This window comes from Notamacropus eugenii, chromosome X, assembly GCF_028372415.1.
Source record: "Notamacropus eugenii isolate mMacEug1 chromosome X, mMacEug1.pri_v2, whole genome shotgun sequence".
NCBI lineage: Eukaryota > Metazoa > Chordata > Mammalia > Diprotodontia > Macropodidae > Notamacropus > Notamacropus eugenii.
Window position 1 is genome coordinate 23,830,820 of NC_092879.1, and position 17,626 is coordinate 23,848,445.

Genomic DNA, 17,626 nt, shown 5'->3' on the forward strand with positions numbered 1-17,626 from the left:
AAAACAAATTGAAAAGACAACGAACCAATCAGGAGACCATCCTGGATAGTACTCTATAGTAGTGACCAGGGGAAGATGAAGGCATCTGGTCTCATTCCACCAGGCTCAAGTGTCTCTGGATATAAGCTACAGGTGAAATCAGCATTCATTGCAAATGGAAAAGCTGCTTGCATTTCCCAGTTAGGCATATCCTCAATAACAGGCCCCTTGGTCTTGTTACTCTTTGCTCCTACTATTTGCTGTATTGGAATGGAGCTTGTATGTAATGAGTCAGTAGTCTTAAATATAAAGACATCAAGCTCAGAAAACCAGAAATGCAGACAACTAATACAATTTATTTATGAGTTTAATACTTTACACAAAAGTCTTCAACATGCCTTGTATTGAGGGGGCGATTTAGAGAGTGTTACTGCATACACAAAGTACAATAGATATTTTAACATCTCCATTAAAATATATCTATATATACTTTCATTCCATTTAAATAACTTCCTTATCTCTTGCCGAGCATATCTAGTAGCCAGCTTGTAGCCCCTTGTAGCCAGCTGCATTCTGGTACTGAAAATACTCAAAGGTTCACAAACTAATACTAAGCATTTGGGGGTGTGTGGTTGATAGAACCACTTGCCCTTCAAGTCACCAATTCTCTTCAGATGATTGCTCCATACCCAACATGCGGTTTAAGAAGGGAAAGGAAGAGGAAATGGTTTTCTATTATTAAAGATGCTTAAAAAATGGGTTCCCAAAATAACGTCATTTCCAACAACTCAGTGTCCCACCATGTAACTTTCATTCCCCAAGAGAAGATACAGGCAGAGTCTAAAGAATCCCATAAAGGACTGCAGGTGGTAAATTCCCAACTTTAAAGGTACTGGATTGGAGGAGGAAAAAACCCAGAGAACTTTCCACAAAAAATGTACAATTCTAAAACTGCATAAAGCAGCCCCTTACTAGGGTTACTTGACTAATCCCTGAATTTAACAATGTACTCTCTTTGAGCTTCAGATGGCTTTCACCTACAAAGAGTCAAGCATTTGCAACCTTCCTTTTCCAAAAATAGCCCTCTGTACTCAAGAATCTAAGAAACTTCCAGCATTATCAAGCATCCCAAATACTTGTCCCATATTCAGGGGCCTTGGATGACAAAGCTATTTGCCTAAAAACCCCTACAACAATACATTCCATTTAGGATTTGCACAAATACAGTTCTTAAAGTTTATAACAGTACACAGTACACAGATGGAAACTACTTGTGCAGACAATTTCTATCACAGTATAAAGCACCAAGTGAATGCACAATTATACAGAAACTAATTTTTAAACATAAAGACATGCAAGGTTTTGTGTCATGCTTGAAATGGCCTTGAACGCCAACAGGAATTAGTCATAGGAGAGGAGCGACATCAAGTTTCGGTATTTTTTTTAATATTTCTGAAGAGACAGGCACACCCATGAACAGGGGAACGGGGAATACCCTACTCTTCACAAAGGAATCACAGGACAATAGTACTCAAAACAAACCACAACCGCTCTGATACTTCAGTGGAATGTAGCTCTTAGGCACAACACAAACTCAAGCATCATTTTGAAATGGCCTGGGTTTTCAAAACACTTATAGATGTTCTTCCTGTAACTGAAATAACACATTAAATATCGTCCCAAAGGACATCCAACACTCTGGGACAACCATTTAAAGCTGATAACTTAGATGATCTCAAGGTTAATGCCAGTCCTGTGCAGATATGTTTGCTTGTCAAAGATGACGTTCTCCTCTCCTGGAAACACGAGGAGAGGGGTCTTCTTTCTTTATGCTATTCATTTACTGCTGGTGGAGACTGAGAAGCAAAGCAACATAAAAACATAGCAATGAAAATTAGGCAAGCAGCTGTGATGGAATATTTTCAACATCTCATCATATAAAATTCTACACTTATTTTGAGAAATGAGAGGGAAGTCTCACTCCCACATTATTCTATGGCTAGAGGAGAGATATATCAGGACAAGTTTATGTCACACTAAAGATACCTTCCAAGCAAGGCCACAGGATTCAGCAGCCAACTTAGAAAGATGTTGAAAAGTCAATTATTTGGCGAAGTAAGATTATTAAAGACCTATGGAGTGGGGAAGTAGGCACACACCATCAGCTTGATTAGGGACGAGTTCTTGAGTCAAGGATTGAAAACACACTTATGAGAAAAATCTCATCCAGGGTAGAGATATGGGGATAAATATACTCAGTGAAAAGTTGACCAGCTACCCTAAGTCACAATCTTCACTGTGTGGAAGCACCCCTCTCCCACTCCTCCTAGCTCCATACTTGAGGAAACATGTCATTCCCAGTTACTTTTCAATGGTCCCCCTTAAGGGTTGGAAACAAGCTTTACCTGGCTGTTCAGTGGCACAGGGAACAGTGATTCCAGTGTCTCCAAACACTGGATCAGGGCCTGTTTCTGCTGAATTGTTAGGCTCAGGAAAGATTTCAACGTCTTCTTTTGATCTTCCGCAGCAGCAAGCTGTTGCTGTATTTCACCAAGCTGCAAAACATATTCGTCACATCTGCAAAAGAAGAACAGAAAGGCAGTTCAGCACCTCCCACCAATAACTGTACCTAAACATCTTGGTCGCCCTTCAGGCATGGGTCCCCAAGCAGGCAATCCCACTCAACCCATTTATCTTCAAGGACCAACTGGATCGCTCACAAGTGAGCAGCTGCCGTGTTGTTTCCTTGTCCTTGTAAAGAACACAGTTCTCCACTCGTTACTGCCTCAATGTAGGAGGGGATCAGACCCTGCATCAAAAAGGCTGGAGACTGCCGTCTCAAGGAAAGCTTCCACTCAGTAAATAAGTTAATAACAACTCCTTTCTCCATGGTATTCTAAAGTTTGCAAAGCTCTTTTCTCACAGCACTGAGTTGGATAATCAAGCATTGTTACGTCAATTTTTCAAACGAAGGAAACCTCACAAAAAGGATGTGACACATCTAAGATCCCAAATCTAGTAAGCACGAACCACAGTGCAAACCTGGCTAAACCCTACGTCCATTGCTCTTTCCTACATCCTTCTGACTGAAAAAAAACCCTCCTGCATGAGGAAACACAGTCAAAAATAACCTTGGTTTTAAGAAATCTCCTAGGCAAGGTCAAACACCATGGTTACCTGTGTCATTCCCTTAACATTCTCTCAGTGCTTTAGTATTGAGTCTTCATATGAATACACCTCCTGCTGAAGGTAGCTTACAAGGAAGCGATCATGTAGCACACCATGCTAAGAGTACAGGACAGTTAAGAAACAAAAAGGGAACTAAGGCAATTGATCTTCCCATTATCACGCAGGATGTGACTCCCAAAGTCAGAACCAAATTCCCACTTGGTGGTTCTTTCACACAGTGTCTCATGTTTAGACTAGTGATGGGAAGTGTAGATAATATGAGCAGGAACAGCTCTACGTGTGCATTGTCTTTTCTGGGAAGAAAAGGTGTAAGATCTCTCCTTCCTCCCTTTGTCACACATACAACCAAACTTGCATAGATTAGCTTGGGGGCAGGTGCCCACATTAGCGTAACCCAGAACTGGAAATCTTTCCCTTGTCCCAAGCTCTGTGTTTCCTCACAAACAGGAAATAGTTGCCCACTCACACCAGAGTGTTGGGGGAGTTTTGGAAACTTTAGAAGAGGCAGAACTGAAACTTGCCTGCTGGCAAACACTGCCTGAAGGGAGCAAAAATTAGCACTATATTCTTTCAGAACTTTCAGCTCATGCCTCAATTTATTCATGGTTTCTGCCACCACAAGCTTCTCATCTTCATATTTGCGTTTCATATTGGAAAGGGCACCTTCAGCAGCCTAGAAGAGAAAGAAAAGAATACAGGTCTACTGGCAAGCTGCAATGCAGAATTTTCCAAAACCTCCTCCAGAGGTTCAATGCGCTCCCCCACTCTCCTCAATGCTAGTACTTTCCCTCTGATAGTCCAATTTACCCTTTGTCTATCTTGCACGGACATGGTTGTTCATGTGCTGGCTATTCCATCAGTATGTGAGTACCAGGAGGGCAAGGATCGTATTTTGGGTTTTGTTTTTCTTTAAGTTGGTTTTTGTTTTTGTACCCCTACACCTTAGCACAGGGCTTGGCACAAGGTGACTTCTTAACAAATGCTTACTGATTTGCTTTTATCAACCAAGTGAACCAACTTCTCAACATACTTTACATGATGTTGGCTACTGACTCTTAACCCACTACAGTTATCTCATATCAAGGGGGTTAGGAGCACAGTACCCTGCGATCTTGGAAAATCCACATAAAAATTTTTGGTCTTCCCTGTGTACCAGAGAAAAAGTCTGAATCATTACCTTAATAAATCATTAAAATATGTTGATGTTATATAATATTCTATATACATTTTATGCATTTCAGTGGTTCTACAGTTTTTCAGTGTCATCTGCTGGCCTTCATGTGTCATCTGCGGATTCCACAAAACTACTCCCAAATTCCCATTAAATTGCTTATGCCAACTCCTGATATAGCAAAACAGCAACAGAAAAAGTCAAGATGTGGAAGGCAGAACTATAGTTCCTAATGTTAATCAAAAATGTAAGATGAACCTACCCTGGGGCCTAGTACACAAGATCGCTAAATTCCCATCACGATGGACCTTGGGGATGACAAGTAATAACTTGCACCTAGGCACTGGCAAGGGATTTTGTACTTTGTTGGGGTAACAAAACCTTAAAGCGGCAGAAATAGGAAAAAATGAACTATTCCTTATATCTTTCCAAGTAAACATGGGGAATTATGTGAACTTCAGAAAGAAAAAGAAAAAAATGTTCTTTTGGATGCCTGCTTTTCCCAACCTGACAACAAATCATCTTTGAGTCCTTAAAATTTCATAGCGTGTCTCTTTCTGCCTCTGCTCCAGAGGCAAATGTGACATGGCTGTGTAGTATCCAAAGTGCCCAAGATTATCGCCAATAGCTTACCTGCTTGCTGGCCTTCAAGACAGTCCTGAGAGTTGCTATTTGCTCTCTTTGAGCGTTCAACAAAGACTTCAGTTCCATTATTTCCTCAACAAGAGCATTTTTGTCCTTCAACTCTCTTGACATGGTTTCAAGGGACTTGTTGCCCAGTGAGATCGCCAGGGCTATCTGGAGTTGCTTCACTTGACTTCCAATGATGGAAATTTGGTTGGAAAGACTCTCAGGTTCCTTGTCATCCTCTTCTCCATCAGACTCACAAGGAGAATCACAAACGGCCTGGTTGCTGCTGCCACTTTCCACGGAGCTTGCCTCAGGACTAAATAAGGCTTTCACAAAGAGATCATCAGACTGGCTTCTGCACATACGTGCATTGGCCACAACATCACTGGCATGCCTTTTGCAGGTATGGTCAGGGGCCTCTTGGCCATCTTTATAGCCATCCAACAGACCACTATCAGGTAACAGGTTGTTGCAGACACACACCTGGTGATACATGTTGGCCAGATCTTCAGTAATCACCTGCAGCTCCTCCTGGGTGAGGCTCAGTTTGCTCTGAAATTCTGATGACAGTTTCCTCGAAGCCTGAAGCTCCTTCTCTGGGTTGGTAAGGATCTCTTGCTTCTGCTTACCTGATTCAGCCCAGAATCTTATGTGCTCTGCCAGGTTTTGAAACTCTTCTTGCCAGGCCTCCACCTGTTTGTACCTGGCTTCAAAATCCTGGTATTTCTGATGTAGCTCCTGAAGTTCTGTCTTCAGCCTCGCTAATTGGGAACAGTTTGACGCCGCACACTTATGTTCCAGGCTATGGAGTTCACTGCCACCACTCTTCTCTCCATCTTTTCCAAAGAGCAAACCCCCTTCTTTAGTGCCGCACCGTCTGTTTAAAGTGTGGATTTCCTCAAGAAGGTAGGTATTTTGAATTTGCTGTACAGAAAGTGCATCCTTCGTACTATCAAGCTGGGTCTGCAACTCTTTTATACTCCTTAATAGCCATGATGTTTCATGATCAACCTGAAGGTACAAAGCAAAGAAATTCAAACAGGAATTAAATTTCCTTCTAATATTGGCCTTCAAATGAACAACCACTTGTCTGATACATGGTGGAGTGGATTTCTTCATGGATAAAAATTCCCAAGTGTGTTAGGGGTCATCTAGTCCAACCTCTGAGATTCTAGAGTTTATCCTCATTGTATGTTTAGAATAGGGTATCAAGGAGAGGGAGGAAGGGGAAGGGTATTCTGTTTGACTTAAGATTAAGACAGAATCCAGAGGGGGGGAGAGAAAACTTTTGTGGCCTTTACACCACAGAGTAAGGAAGCCAGACAACATGCAGAGGGCAACCAGGATAGTGAACGAACTTGAGTTCATGCTGTATAAGGAATGGTTGAAGGAAATGAGAAGGAGAAAAGACTTGGGTGAGGTAGAACAGAATGGCCATCTTTAGGTATTTGAAGAGCTGTGATACAGAAGAGGTCTCAGACTTTCTCTATTATTTGGCCCCAGAGGAGAAGGTGGAAAGAGGCTCAATGTCAGGGAAAGGCAGACAGTTGTCCCAAAGAATAACTGACTGCCCTGAGAGGTGACAGGTTCCCTCCATGGAGGTCTTAAGCAAGCTGCACTCAGAGTCCTTTGGGGGATATGGGTTGGGCTAAAAGGATTTGAGGCCACTTTCGTATTCAGAATCCTGTGATTCCATGAAGGGGAAAAAAGCATCTACTCTTCCTGAATTTACAGTTTCTGTTGGTGGTAGCACCATTCACACACAGACCCCAAGGCGGTAACCCTGGGGTCAACTTTGGACTTTTCTGTCTTAGTGACTTTTCCTAGCCAGTCAGCTACCAGGTCTTCCTGATTCTGCCTCTGAAAATCTGCATCGGTCTCCTATGCTCTCCATTACCCCAGTAATCATGTTAATAATTCCCGCTCTCCTTATTAGCTACCCAGATCTCTCTTTTCTGCTCCGCAGGCCAAAGGAATATTTCAAATGCACAGATCTGGTGGTGTTACTCCTCTGTTCAAAAGAAAAAAGAAGAGAAAAGGAAAGGAAAGGAAGGGAGGGAAGAGAAGGCCAGAAAAAGGAAATGAAAGGAAAGGAAAAGAAAGGAAAGGAAAGGAAAGGAAAGGGAAGGGAAGGAAAGGAAAGGAAAGGAAAGGAAAGGAAAGGAAAGGAAAGGAAAGGAAAGGAAAGGAAAGGAAAGGAAAGGAAAGGAAAGGAAAGGAAAGGAGAAAAAAAGGAACAGGGAAAAGAAAGTGAAACAAAATAAAATAAAATTGAAAATAAAATCTTCCAGGACACTGTGGGTGCACAGATGAACATGAAAAGAAGCCCTACCCTCACCGACTTTGGGTCCTGCTGAGTGGCTGCCACACATATGCTAATCAGTACGTTCCAGTACTAATAATGGAACTGAGGGACGTTTCTTGAAAAGTGATCTAGGAAACTTTAAAAAGAGAACCTTAATCCCTGGGGCAAATCAGATCAATCTTCTTGGAACTAGGGTCCAATTGCTGAAAGTAGGAACACCTGCTGGTACAGTCTAGTTAGGATATAGATGACAAGATGGGAAATATTGTGAGATAAGGGTTTATTGGAACTTTGTGGACATGGGAAAAGCTTTAAGGGTCAACCTACAAAGTTTGTTTTTATCCTCAAGGCACTAGGAGGCCCCTATAGGTTCTGGATCAAGGGAGTAAGATAGCCAGACCTGTCTGTGACTTAAGAACATTTTCCCAAGACTTTCTTAAAGGATGATTTGCAGAGGGAAGAGTGAACAAAAAGGCCACTCTTCCAGCTGTCATTCTTCAAGGCCCCCATGGCCTGTCACCACAACCCTTTTCTGAACTCTCTGTTGGGACTTACACCCAAACACTCTCCACTCCCATCAAACTACATGACTCTCCTGGCCCTGATTTGGACTCCTGTGTCTCCCCCGGGCATAGTCTGCCTCCTGTTTGTCCAAGGAATTCCTGTGATGCTCCCTTCAAAAGGCACCTTCTCCAGCAAGACTTTCCTGTTCCCCTGCTTGGTAATTGGTGGGTCAAGGATTCTTTACTCTAAAGTTTACTCCTGTAGCCTGAATCCTCAGAACTTGGCCTTTCTCTATCTAGACTCTAGGGAGGCTACTTGAACCTCCTCACATGATCTGACTGTCCTGGTCCTGACTTCTGACCCACCTGAGGCTTTCCTGACTGACCAGACTACTGCCTGTGGCCAGCTATGCCTTGTCTTCAAAGTCATATTTTGACTTCAAAGTCTCAGCCATGTCCCACTATAGTAGAAGAAACTTGGTTAAATTCAATTATGCCAGCTAGCATGGACCTGAGTCAACTTGACCTTAGTTCCTCAGTATTAAGAGGCCTGTTTACATGGGCCCTTCCCTGGGTGGCGCTAGAAGAGCACCTTCAGCTTCCATCGCAGGACTCTGACTCCAAGAAGGGCTTGCTAAAGAGTCATTATTTGTGCTGCAGAAGAACATTTTTTCTGCCACAAAATTGGGAATGGTTTAGAGTGAGGCAAGTAATTTTCCAGAGGCAAGTATTCTTTTAAAAAATAATCCTCTTTAGATAAAAAGAGCTGACTCACTCACTGTTAAATGAAGTGTCAGCAGCTACAAGAACTCAGTGGGTTAGAAGCAAAGGCACATTATGGTCCCATTCTCATCAGCAAAAAGCTTTTCCCATCACGGGATGGTAGGGACACCATTTTCTGACAAACTGTTTTTTCAGATGCTTTTAAGACATTAGAGTCAGGCTAAGTCAAATGCTACCAGCAACAGACAAGGGATGGGAGGCCTGTTTCTGCAAAGGGACAGATTCTAAGACTTCAAGATCTAGAGGTAGAAAGGACTCAGAGATTATCTGGTCATAATTAGATTCTCTCTTACTGAGTCACACAGGTCATAAGTGCTGGAGGCAAGATTTGAACGCGGGTCCTCTCGGGGAGCCTGTGACTCCTGAAACAGGGCTCTTTCCAGTGTACCATCCTGCCTTCTCTAGTGCCTGCCTCTATCCAATCTATTTAAGAGCAAAAGTTTTTGGTACTTTAATCTAGCTCTTTTAGAGCAGGGAAGCTAAGGTGATCCGCTATCCTTTTGTGGCAATGTGTTTCCCCACTGGAAAGTAAACTCCAGGAAGGCCCACGCTGTCTTGTTTTCTTGCATTTGTATCCCTAGAACTCTCTACAGTGTCTGGCACATAGTAGACGTTCTATAAATGTTTGCTCTCTCATTTGTCTAGCCAGCTAGTTGGTTATCTAACGATGCTATGCTGGGATACGTTTCATTATCGTCATTGGCCACACTGATTTCAGTTTGATTGAGCAAAAACTGTTCAGCCCAGAATATTCTTAATCAGGTCAACTCAGTTCAACAAACATTTACTACTGCCATGTACGTTTTCAAGTGGAACAGACTCAGAGATAGGCAGTTGCAAATTCATCTTAAACCTGATTACCTGGACCTGAAAAACCGAACTATTGTTACCAATCACTAATTTCTCAAAGCTTTTTCAAGAATAAGTGAGAGGTCAGAATACCCATGGAAGTATGGGAAACAAGATGTTTCACATAAATCTCTCTGAAGAAAATGTCTGAGTAGTCAAATGGCTAAGAATTTATCACATGATTTAGCAAACGTCAGGAGAGCAACACTGAGGGCATCTTGTTTCTTCAAAAAGTCTCGGGGGGTAAGGTTAAAATTCCTCGACCACCTCGAAGGTCTTTTCTCACTGGTTCATTTAAGACGTGCTCCAAATTTCTGCATTTTTTTTCAGCAACAGTCATTTCCACATTCTATTCCCCTTTCATCATATCTGCAGATCATAGCTGTGACTCTGCCACAGCTGAGCCCTACTAGCACTCCTCACCTATTCTCCTCTTCGAAAGACCTAGAGACAAAGATACACTAAGGCCATGGGGTTTGTTTGTTTACTTGTTCCACTGAAGGAAGTCTATACACAGCTCAGCAAAAGAAAGCCAGCTGAGTACTTCTCAGAAGAATTTTGCCACCTTGCATTGCTGTTCTAACCTCTCCTAAGAGGCTCATTTACGTTTAGATCCTCATGCTGCCTAGCTGACAAACACACAGAAAAGAGCCCTCCTACCTGCACAAGCCGCTGGTTCAGTTTCTGAATCTCTGATAAACTGAGCTCACTCGAAAGATCACACACTAAACCAGGAGGGGGACTGAAGCTGTTGCTATTTTGAGGCATGGACACCATGTTTTCTCTGGGGTTCCTGAAGACTTGATTGTTGTAGCCAAAGGCCAGGTCGTCATCATTACAATGATTCAGGCCATCGAAATTTGTCGGCAGAGTCCCTAAGGAATCATAGGTATTGATGTACCCAGACAGCACCCTGCGCAGCTCTTTTTTTTGTTCTCGTTCACTCTGGAGGGTTTCCAAGGCCTCCTCTAGATGATGGTCAGAGATCTCCTTCTGTCGAGTGACTTCAGCCAGACGACTGTCCCTAAGCTCAATTTCTTCATTTCTCCTCTGAACTTCACGTCTTAAGCCTTCATACTCCACCTGAAATGAAAAGAAAATGTCCTTTTCCTAAAACAACTACTTATCCTGTGCACCTCATGAGTTCTGAATTTTGCCTCACCATATTTATGCTAGAAACTGCCCTGATCACAGACATTCCCCAATAGATAAGAACCAAAGGATAGGAACAGGCAGTTCTCAAAGGATGATATGCAAGCTCTCAACAATCGTGTGACAACATGCTGCAAATTACAAAAAGTTTCAGAAATGCACAGTACAACAACTCTGATGTTCCATCTCATACCCTTCAGGATGAAGAAAAAGGGAAATTGCAACTGTTGCAGGGAAACAGGCACAATAATGTCTAATTGGTAGAGTTGTGAACTGGTCTGGCCATTTTAGAAAGCAACCTGGAACCACCTTCCAAAGACACCAAACTGTGACTATGAGTCAGTGATACTTCTATCAGGCCAATAACTCAAAAACATCAAAGAATGAGAAGGACTCATGTACAAATATATGTATAGTAGCTCTTTTCTATGGCAAAGAACTGGAAACAAAGGGAGTCAATTCGAGTATGTCACTGCCAACCACTATGTTAAGCATCAGGGATTTAAAGAGAAAGCAAAATTACAAAAAATCCTAACTCTCAGGGAACTCAGTCTGATGTATAGCTTATCATTTAGAGCTTAAATGAACATATGCATGAATGTGAGTGCAATGGAACATTATCACTGCATTGTAAGAAATGATGAAAAAGAAACCTTGGGAAGACTTGTATGAATTGATGTACTGCGGAAAACAGAAGCAGAGTAATTATCCATAAGGTGCAGAATGAGACACACATTTTTGGAGGTGGTCAATGTGAGAATTTGTTTTGCTTGAATGCACATTTTACAAGGGTTCTGTTTTAATTTGTGTGTGAGTGTGAATGTGTGAGTGTGCTCACATGCATGTGTATTGTAGGAGGGGGTGAAGTTGGAGAAGAGAGAAGGGGACTGCAACAGGGTTTTTAGAAAGAAATAAAAGAGGGCCATTGAAGCATTTTTTTAAGTGTACAGAAGAGAACAAGGACTGAAGACAAGCAGGATAGTTTTGCAAGTTACAGCATCAATGTATCTTATGCTTGAAAGTAAAGGGAAACTCTAAGCTATAGCTGCAGTGCTGTGTTCGATGTACAATCTTCTTTTTCTATTCTACTTGTTATGCAGGAGTGCTAATCTTTATCAACTTTTAGGTTTGGCATTTAAAACAAATATTTAAAGAAAAAAAATGCCTTGTTGTTACCCTAGCCAAAGACCACTTCTGGTTCTGGGCTGGAAGTCTACAGAGACCTCTTGATTACAAGTCTGTGGCTTGGTATCAAGCTCCATTCCTGCTGTTGCTTCCTATAAGCCTCTCTTGCTTGAATTCAGAACCCTCATTGCTCAGTCTTCTTGCCTGGGTCCCCTATTCCTGAGTCTCTTAACCTGTCTGTTCCTGAAGTCTGCTACTTGACTTCATCTGCCTAGATACATGGCCAAAAGCTGCATGGTTCTCTGCTCTAAAAGACAGCTCTGGCCCACCTGGCTTATACCACTGGCAGAACTCTTGCTTCTGGCCACCCGAGAACTCTTGTCATCTATAATCTAGTGGAATAGTCTGAAAAAAGTGCTCTAAGGGAACATTTAGTCTAGTACAATGAGCAGCACTGTGGAAGTCTATAGGTCCTGTTCAACAATCACTGACTCATGAAGTGCGTCCTCTCTGTGGGTCAAGTACTGTGCTAGATTCTGGGAACACAAAACCAAAAGGCGTACCCAAAGAGCATAAGAAACATGTGGCACTAGCAGAACAGGCTAGAATCCCATCTCTAGGCTCCATATCAGGATTCCAGCGCATCAACAATGGCTCAGAGAAGAATCTGGTCATTCCTTGCTTTTCTTAGAGTATTATAGTCCCTCCCATGATGTCTTGCACATAATGAGCACTGAATTTAGTTAAGGCAAGAAAGTATCTTAAAATATCTTGGGTGACACTGCAAAAAATATCCATGGCTTGTTGGCCATTTTGGGGTGGGGGAGACCATAGAGAAGAGAGGACTGCCTGGAAATTGTTTAAATGAAGGCAGGATTCAATAGAACTTTGATTAAAATATTTTTAAAAGTAAGGACTAAAGCTGAGGGTTTCATACAATCTGCCCCCCTGCCCGTGTGCACCCATATGAGCACACAGAAACACATACACACACAGAGACTCCTAAAAACACACACAAACACCCCCCCAATCATCACATCTGCTACAAAACCTGCCAAACACTCAGAATTTGCCCCTTACGTTCACAGGGTACTTTGGGGAGTTCTCATTTTAAATGCCCCTCCCAAAACATTGGGTATTTCCTTTCAAATACTATATGGAGTATTTCAGAGTCAGACAGATTTAAAATAAAGACAATCCACTCACTAGATGATCAAGGAGTAACACCCATCTAAGAGTTTCATGGGGAAGCTACTCTCCTTGCCCCATCCTTGGGGGTCAAAAGCCCATTGAGCAAGGTCACAACCAGAAGCCCATGCCAACCTAGTGATGTCAAGCTTCAGAAGTCTCTTACTACCAAGAGGCTGAATGACCCTGATATCAAAGATCTTAAAATCCAAATCCTTTCTCGACAAATCATTTCTAGGTAAGACTTCAACTCAGAAGGCTGTTCTACAGTAGATCCCACTTCATGGGGGTGGGGAGGGGTACCTAGGGCAGATGAACAGCAGGCAACAATGAGTGATCCTCTTCCAATACCATCTTCCATGGTGAGGAGGGATTTATTTTTCTGCTGTTAAGCCACGTTTTCCCTTGGTGCCTGTAAGTATTTAGGAGAGAGCAATCCCCAAGGGCACAATTCTCAACCCTTGCATGAGACACATAAGTGCCTAGCTCCAGCTCTGATCTAGTGGAATAATGACTGGTCACTGCTATCCTGATGGGTGAATCCCTGGCCCAGATGCCCTTTGCTTGAGGGGCCCCAGTCACATTCACTTTGCTTCAGGATCAGCTCCCTCTGTGGAATGCTCCACTATAGCTCAGCAATTTTGTCCTCTCCCAACCCCCTTGAACTGTTGTTTAGTCGTTTCCATCTCAGGCGACTCTTTGCGACCTCATTGGTCTTGGCTCAGCTAGATACAGGAGTGGTTTTCCATTGGCTTTTCCAGATCATTTTACAAATGAGGAAACTGAGGCAAACAGGGTTAAGTGACTAGCCCAGGGTCACACAGCTAGTAAGTGTCTGAGATCACACCTGAACTAAGGTCGTTCTGACTTCAGTAGTGCTCAATCTACTGTACCACTTAACTGCCCCCAGCCCCTTTCCTCCTCCCCTTTGCTTTCTCTTCTGCAATTAGACTGTAAGCAACTGTCTCCCTCTCCTCAAATAGTGTCCCTGGTTTCCAGTAGTAGACATCCAATAAATCTTCTACCTTTCTATCTGCCAGGCATTTCAAAAAGAAAACAACAAAATAACTAAAGTCCATTTGGAGCCTCCAGTAACTGCAGTGGATGGAATCTGAGACCCAATTACCTGGGTCTCCTTCAAACAGGAAATTTGCTTCTGGTAGTAGAGATTTTCTTCTTCCAGTACTGTAATGTCTTGCAGCTGATATAATTCATTCCTCTTATATTGTTTGACGTCATCTTTCAACAAGGCTTTTTCAATTTGTATACTTTGGCACCACTGGGGGGAAAAAAGAAACTTTATCACTAAAAAGACAAATATAATTTAACATTTCTCTTCTTCCATCTTCTGGAGAGCTTTAAGATGCTTCTGAAGGTATTAGATCTAAATGCACAAAAGGCAGAAACTTACATATTTAAAAAATGGTGGCCATGACAGGAGATGCTAAATATTTTTCATTCACCAAACATTTCTTGAGATTCTGCTGTACCACAAGGTATAACCTGGGTCTTTTACCACCTTTTAATGGAGGCCTTTCCCAGTTCTCCCTCAGATGCTGGACCCCTCTCTTCTAAGGGTCCCTTCTATCTATCCTTATGGACCTTGTATGTACCTATTTACTGATATGATTTCTCCCTGATGCAAATATAAGCTCCTCAAGAGCAGGGGCTCTTTTTGCCTTTCTTTGTATCTGAACATGTACAGGGCTTGGCACATCATACGTAATTAACAAGTGCTTGTCAACTGAGCATAAGAACCATTTGAATTTACAGGGGTTTCACTTGCAGTTTTGCCTTTTGACTTCTTAGGTCATTAAAATTCACAGTGCTTCTGTACATACACTTAGGCTTAACTAGAATGTCTTGGGCTTAGCTATTTCTCCCACTTCAGGCACAGAATCCATTCATGATAAGGAAAAGCAAATTTTTTGTCACTGAATTTCATTGTACAAAATTTTGCTGGTAAAACCATTCACAGTCTAAAAAAGTTTTGCATTCCCATTACTGGATTTCTCCTGCCCTTCCCCCACCCACTGAACTCTCAGTGTGATATCAATTGAAAAAGTGAAGTTATGCAGCCATATTTCTATAATTATCGTGTTGCTAAAAAATGACAAAAAAAGAAGAAAGGAAAAAAAGGAAAAAAGGCAGTAAAAAATGTAAGCTTCAATCTGCATTCTGAGTTTATTTGTTCTCTCTCTGAAGGTGAATAGCATTTTTCATCATGGCTCCTTTGGAGTAATCAGAGTAGGCTTTCACATCATTACAATATTTTCTGAAATACAAGTGGCTAGTTTAGCTTGGCAGTTCAAGCAAGAAGGTCTCTGAGAATTTAAATGGTAGACTCTTGGCAAAGATGTCTGCCTGAACAGAGGCAGAAAGCCGGGGTCTACCACATCTATGCCAGCAAATACGTAAAAATTAAAATAATGATCAAGAAATCCAATGAAAAAGCTACAATCAGAAACTTCATCTATTCCAAAATTACACAAAAATTCTGCCACAAGTCGAGAGTAATAAGAAATAGGGCCTCACTAGCCAAGCAAGAGCCAGCATAGGAAATCAAAGCAGCAATCTTCCAGCTTAACCAGATATCATAGCCTGCAAGGGTCTGTATCCCGAAGCAGCTAAAGTGGAAGGTTCCTTAGAAACAAGCAGGATAGGCAAGAAGTAGTGGTCACAGCAGTGAGTACTCAGACAAAGACACCCTGAACTACGGAGCTCTGCTGTCTCTAGCAATCTGCCCTGAATTGCCTGACACAGACCAAAGATTCACTGTGAACCTCAAAGATCCAGGGGGCCTAACCCTGGAGATCAGCACAGGACCCCAAATGATCCAGGTCAAGATAGAGTAGGGCTGACCACCCCACCCCAAAGCACAGCAGGACACAATGCCCAGCTCTAGCACAAATCCAGAGCCATTGCCCATCATCTTGACTTATGTCCTGCCATTGGACTCCCGACGACTCTGGAGGAGACAGTGAGGCTGATGACTTTGCATGGTTCTACCTCGCTCAAATTCAATTCACTTGCAAGTTGAGATATTCCTCTTCCAATGTCATTGTCCCTCTTCAAGAATGAGGGGTGAACAACCTTCTGCGTGTAGTACGAGCTGCCTCCTGGGGAGCCAGCCAGCCAGTTCAAGTTGGGCAACGTTGCTATTATAATCCTTCACCTCCTCCTCCTCCTTTTATTCTTCTCCTCCTCCTCATTCTTCTTTTTATTGTTCTTACACTTCTCCTCCTCCTTCTCCTTGTTCATCTTCTTCTTCTTCTCTTTCTCCCCATTCCTCTTCCTTTTCCTTCGTCTCCCATCTCCTTCCTTCTCCTTCTCTTTCTTATTCTTCTCCTCCTCTTTTTCTTTTTCTTCATCTTCTTCTCCTTCTCCACCTTCTCCCCCTACTCCTCCCTTCTCCTTTGACTATCGTCTCCTTCCTTTTCCTCCTTCTCCTTCTCTTCCTCCTCCTTCTGTCCCTCTGTCTACACGGGGAGTCTACTCTCATATGTGGGTGTTCTGTCTAAAAGAATATAATTTTTGCTCATTTATACTTTCCAAGTTATCTTGGCATTTGGGGGCTAGACTCTTCTCTGTTCCATCACTATTTTTTCAAAAAGCTGGGACAACTTTGGTCTGGTCCAGTTTCATTTATGATCTCCTGAAATATAGTTCTAGAAAAACAGGCTCTGAAAAAGTCCACTGTGATTCATATGGAGCTCCTTGACTATGCCTTTAAACCTAAATCACTCTGGTTTTCACAGACTGGCCAATAAAATACCCCATCCCAAGTCTCACTTGCTAATTGTTTGGGATTTAATGGCTCAAAGTGGGTGCCAAATAGCAAATTGTTTTCTCTTCTGGTCAGAAACTGAGGGTCTTCCCCTCCCAGACGGATTCTTTTGGGAAGATAAACTAGGCCATTTTTTATCTCAATTCCAACCTGGCCTTTAATTGCTGTTTAGGCATTGCCTCAGACGAAGTGAGACCCAGGAAAGAGCTTAGCTCAAAAAGGTCAAGGTTTCCCCCTGCATCCATGGCCATTGCCCACCATCTTGACTTTTGCCTGCCACTCTATGACTGTGGAGGAGAGAGTGAGGCTGATGACTTTACACAGCTCTGCCTCACTTAAATCCAATTCACTTGCAAGTCAGGACATCACTTTCCTGATGTCACTGGTCCTCTTCGAGAATGAAGGAGAAACACCAAGAGCATAAAGCCCCAACTCAAGACCTAGAGCTGGAGAGATGAGTAAACCAAAGAAGATATGGACAACTATGAGAAATTATTACACATCTAGAGATATCCAAAAATCCATGTGGAAAGTGTCACCATCACTACAACCCAAGACTCAAAGGAAAAAGTGGACTTTCCACAAGGACTACATGCAAACTTAGGGGAAAAAATGAAGCAAGATAAACAATGAAATAAAAGTCCTGGAGGAAAGAATTGAAAGGAAAATAAATGAGTGGAGGGAAAGGGAGGCAGATCTTAATGAGGTACTAGATTTCCTGAAAATTGGGATGGACAAAAGAGAAACCAACAAACATGTCTGATAACAAAAACAACTGATTTGGAAAGCAAGTGAAGGGCAGATCACTTAAAAATCATTGGACTCTCTGAAAATTATGATTTAAAATCTAAAAGGTCTGGAAACTCCAAGCCAAAAAAGAACACAAGAAAATGGTCCAGATTTGTTCGAACCAAAGGATAAAGTGAGGATAAGTAGGCTCCAATAATCTCCTCCTGAAAGAAATC

At 42.3% G+C, this 17,626-nt stretch overlaps 1 protein-coding gene across 2 annotated transcripts in view; it reads right to left on the minus strand.

Moving 5' to 3' along the window:
• Positions 1 to 315: 315 nt before the first annotated feature.
• The window catches only part of LOC140516479 (protein bicaudal D homolog 2-like), a 39,201-nt gene continuing 21,890 nt past the window's right edge, over positions 316 to 17,626 (minus strand). For both annotated transcript variants that reach the window (XM_072627454.1, XM_072627453.1), the window contains exons 4-9: positions 14,001 to 14,153; positions 10,070 to 10,492; positions 4,973 to 5,980; positions 3,690 to 3,841; positions 2,385 to 2,556; positions 316 to 1,835 (exon numbers count right to left, since the gene is read on the minus strand). In XM_072627454.1, the coding sequence (XP_072483555.1) occupies positions 1,812 to 1,835; positions 2,385 to 2,556; positions 3,690 to 3,841; positions 4,973 to 5,980; positions 10,070 to 10,492; positions 14,001 to 14,153 (1,932 nt within the window). In that variant the 3' untranslated portion in view covers positions 316 to 1,811. The remainder of the gene's footprint in view (positions 1,836 to 2,384; positions 2,557 to 3,689; positions 3,842 to 4,972; positions 5,981 to 10,069; positions 10,493 to 14,000; positions 14,154 to 17,626) is intronic.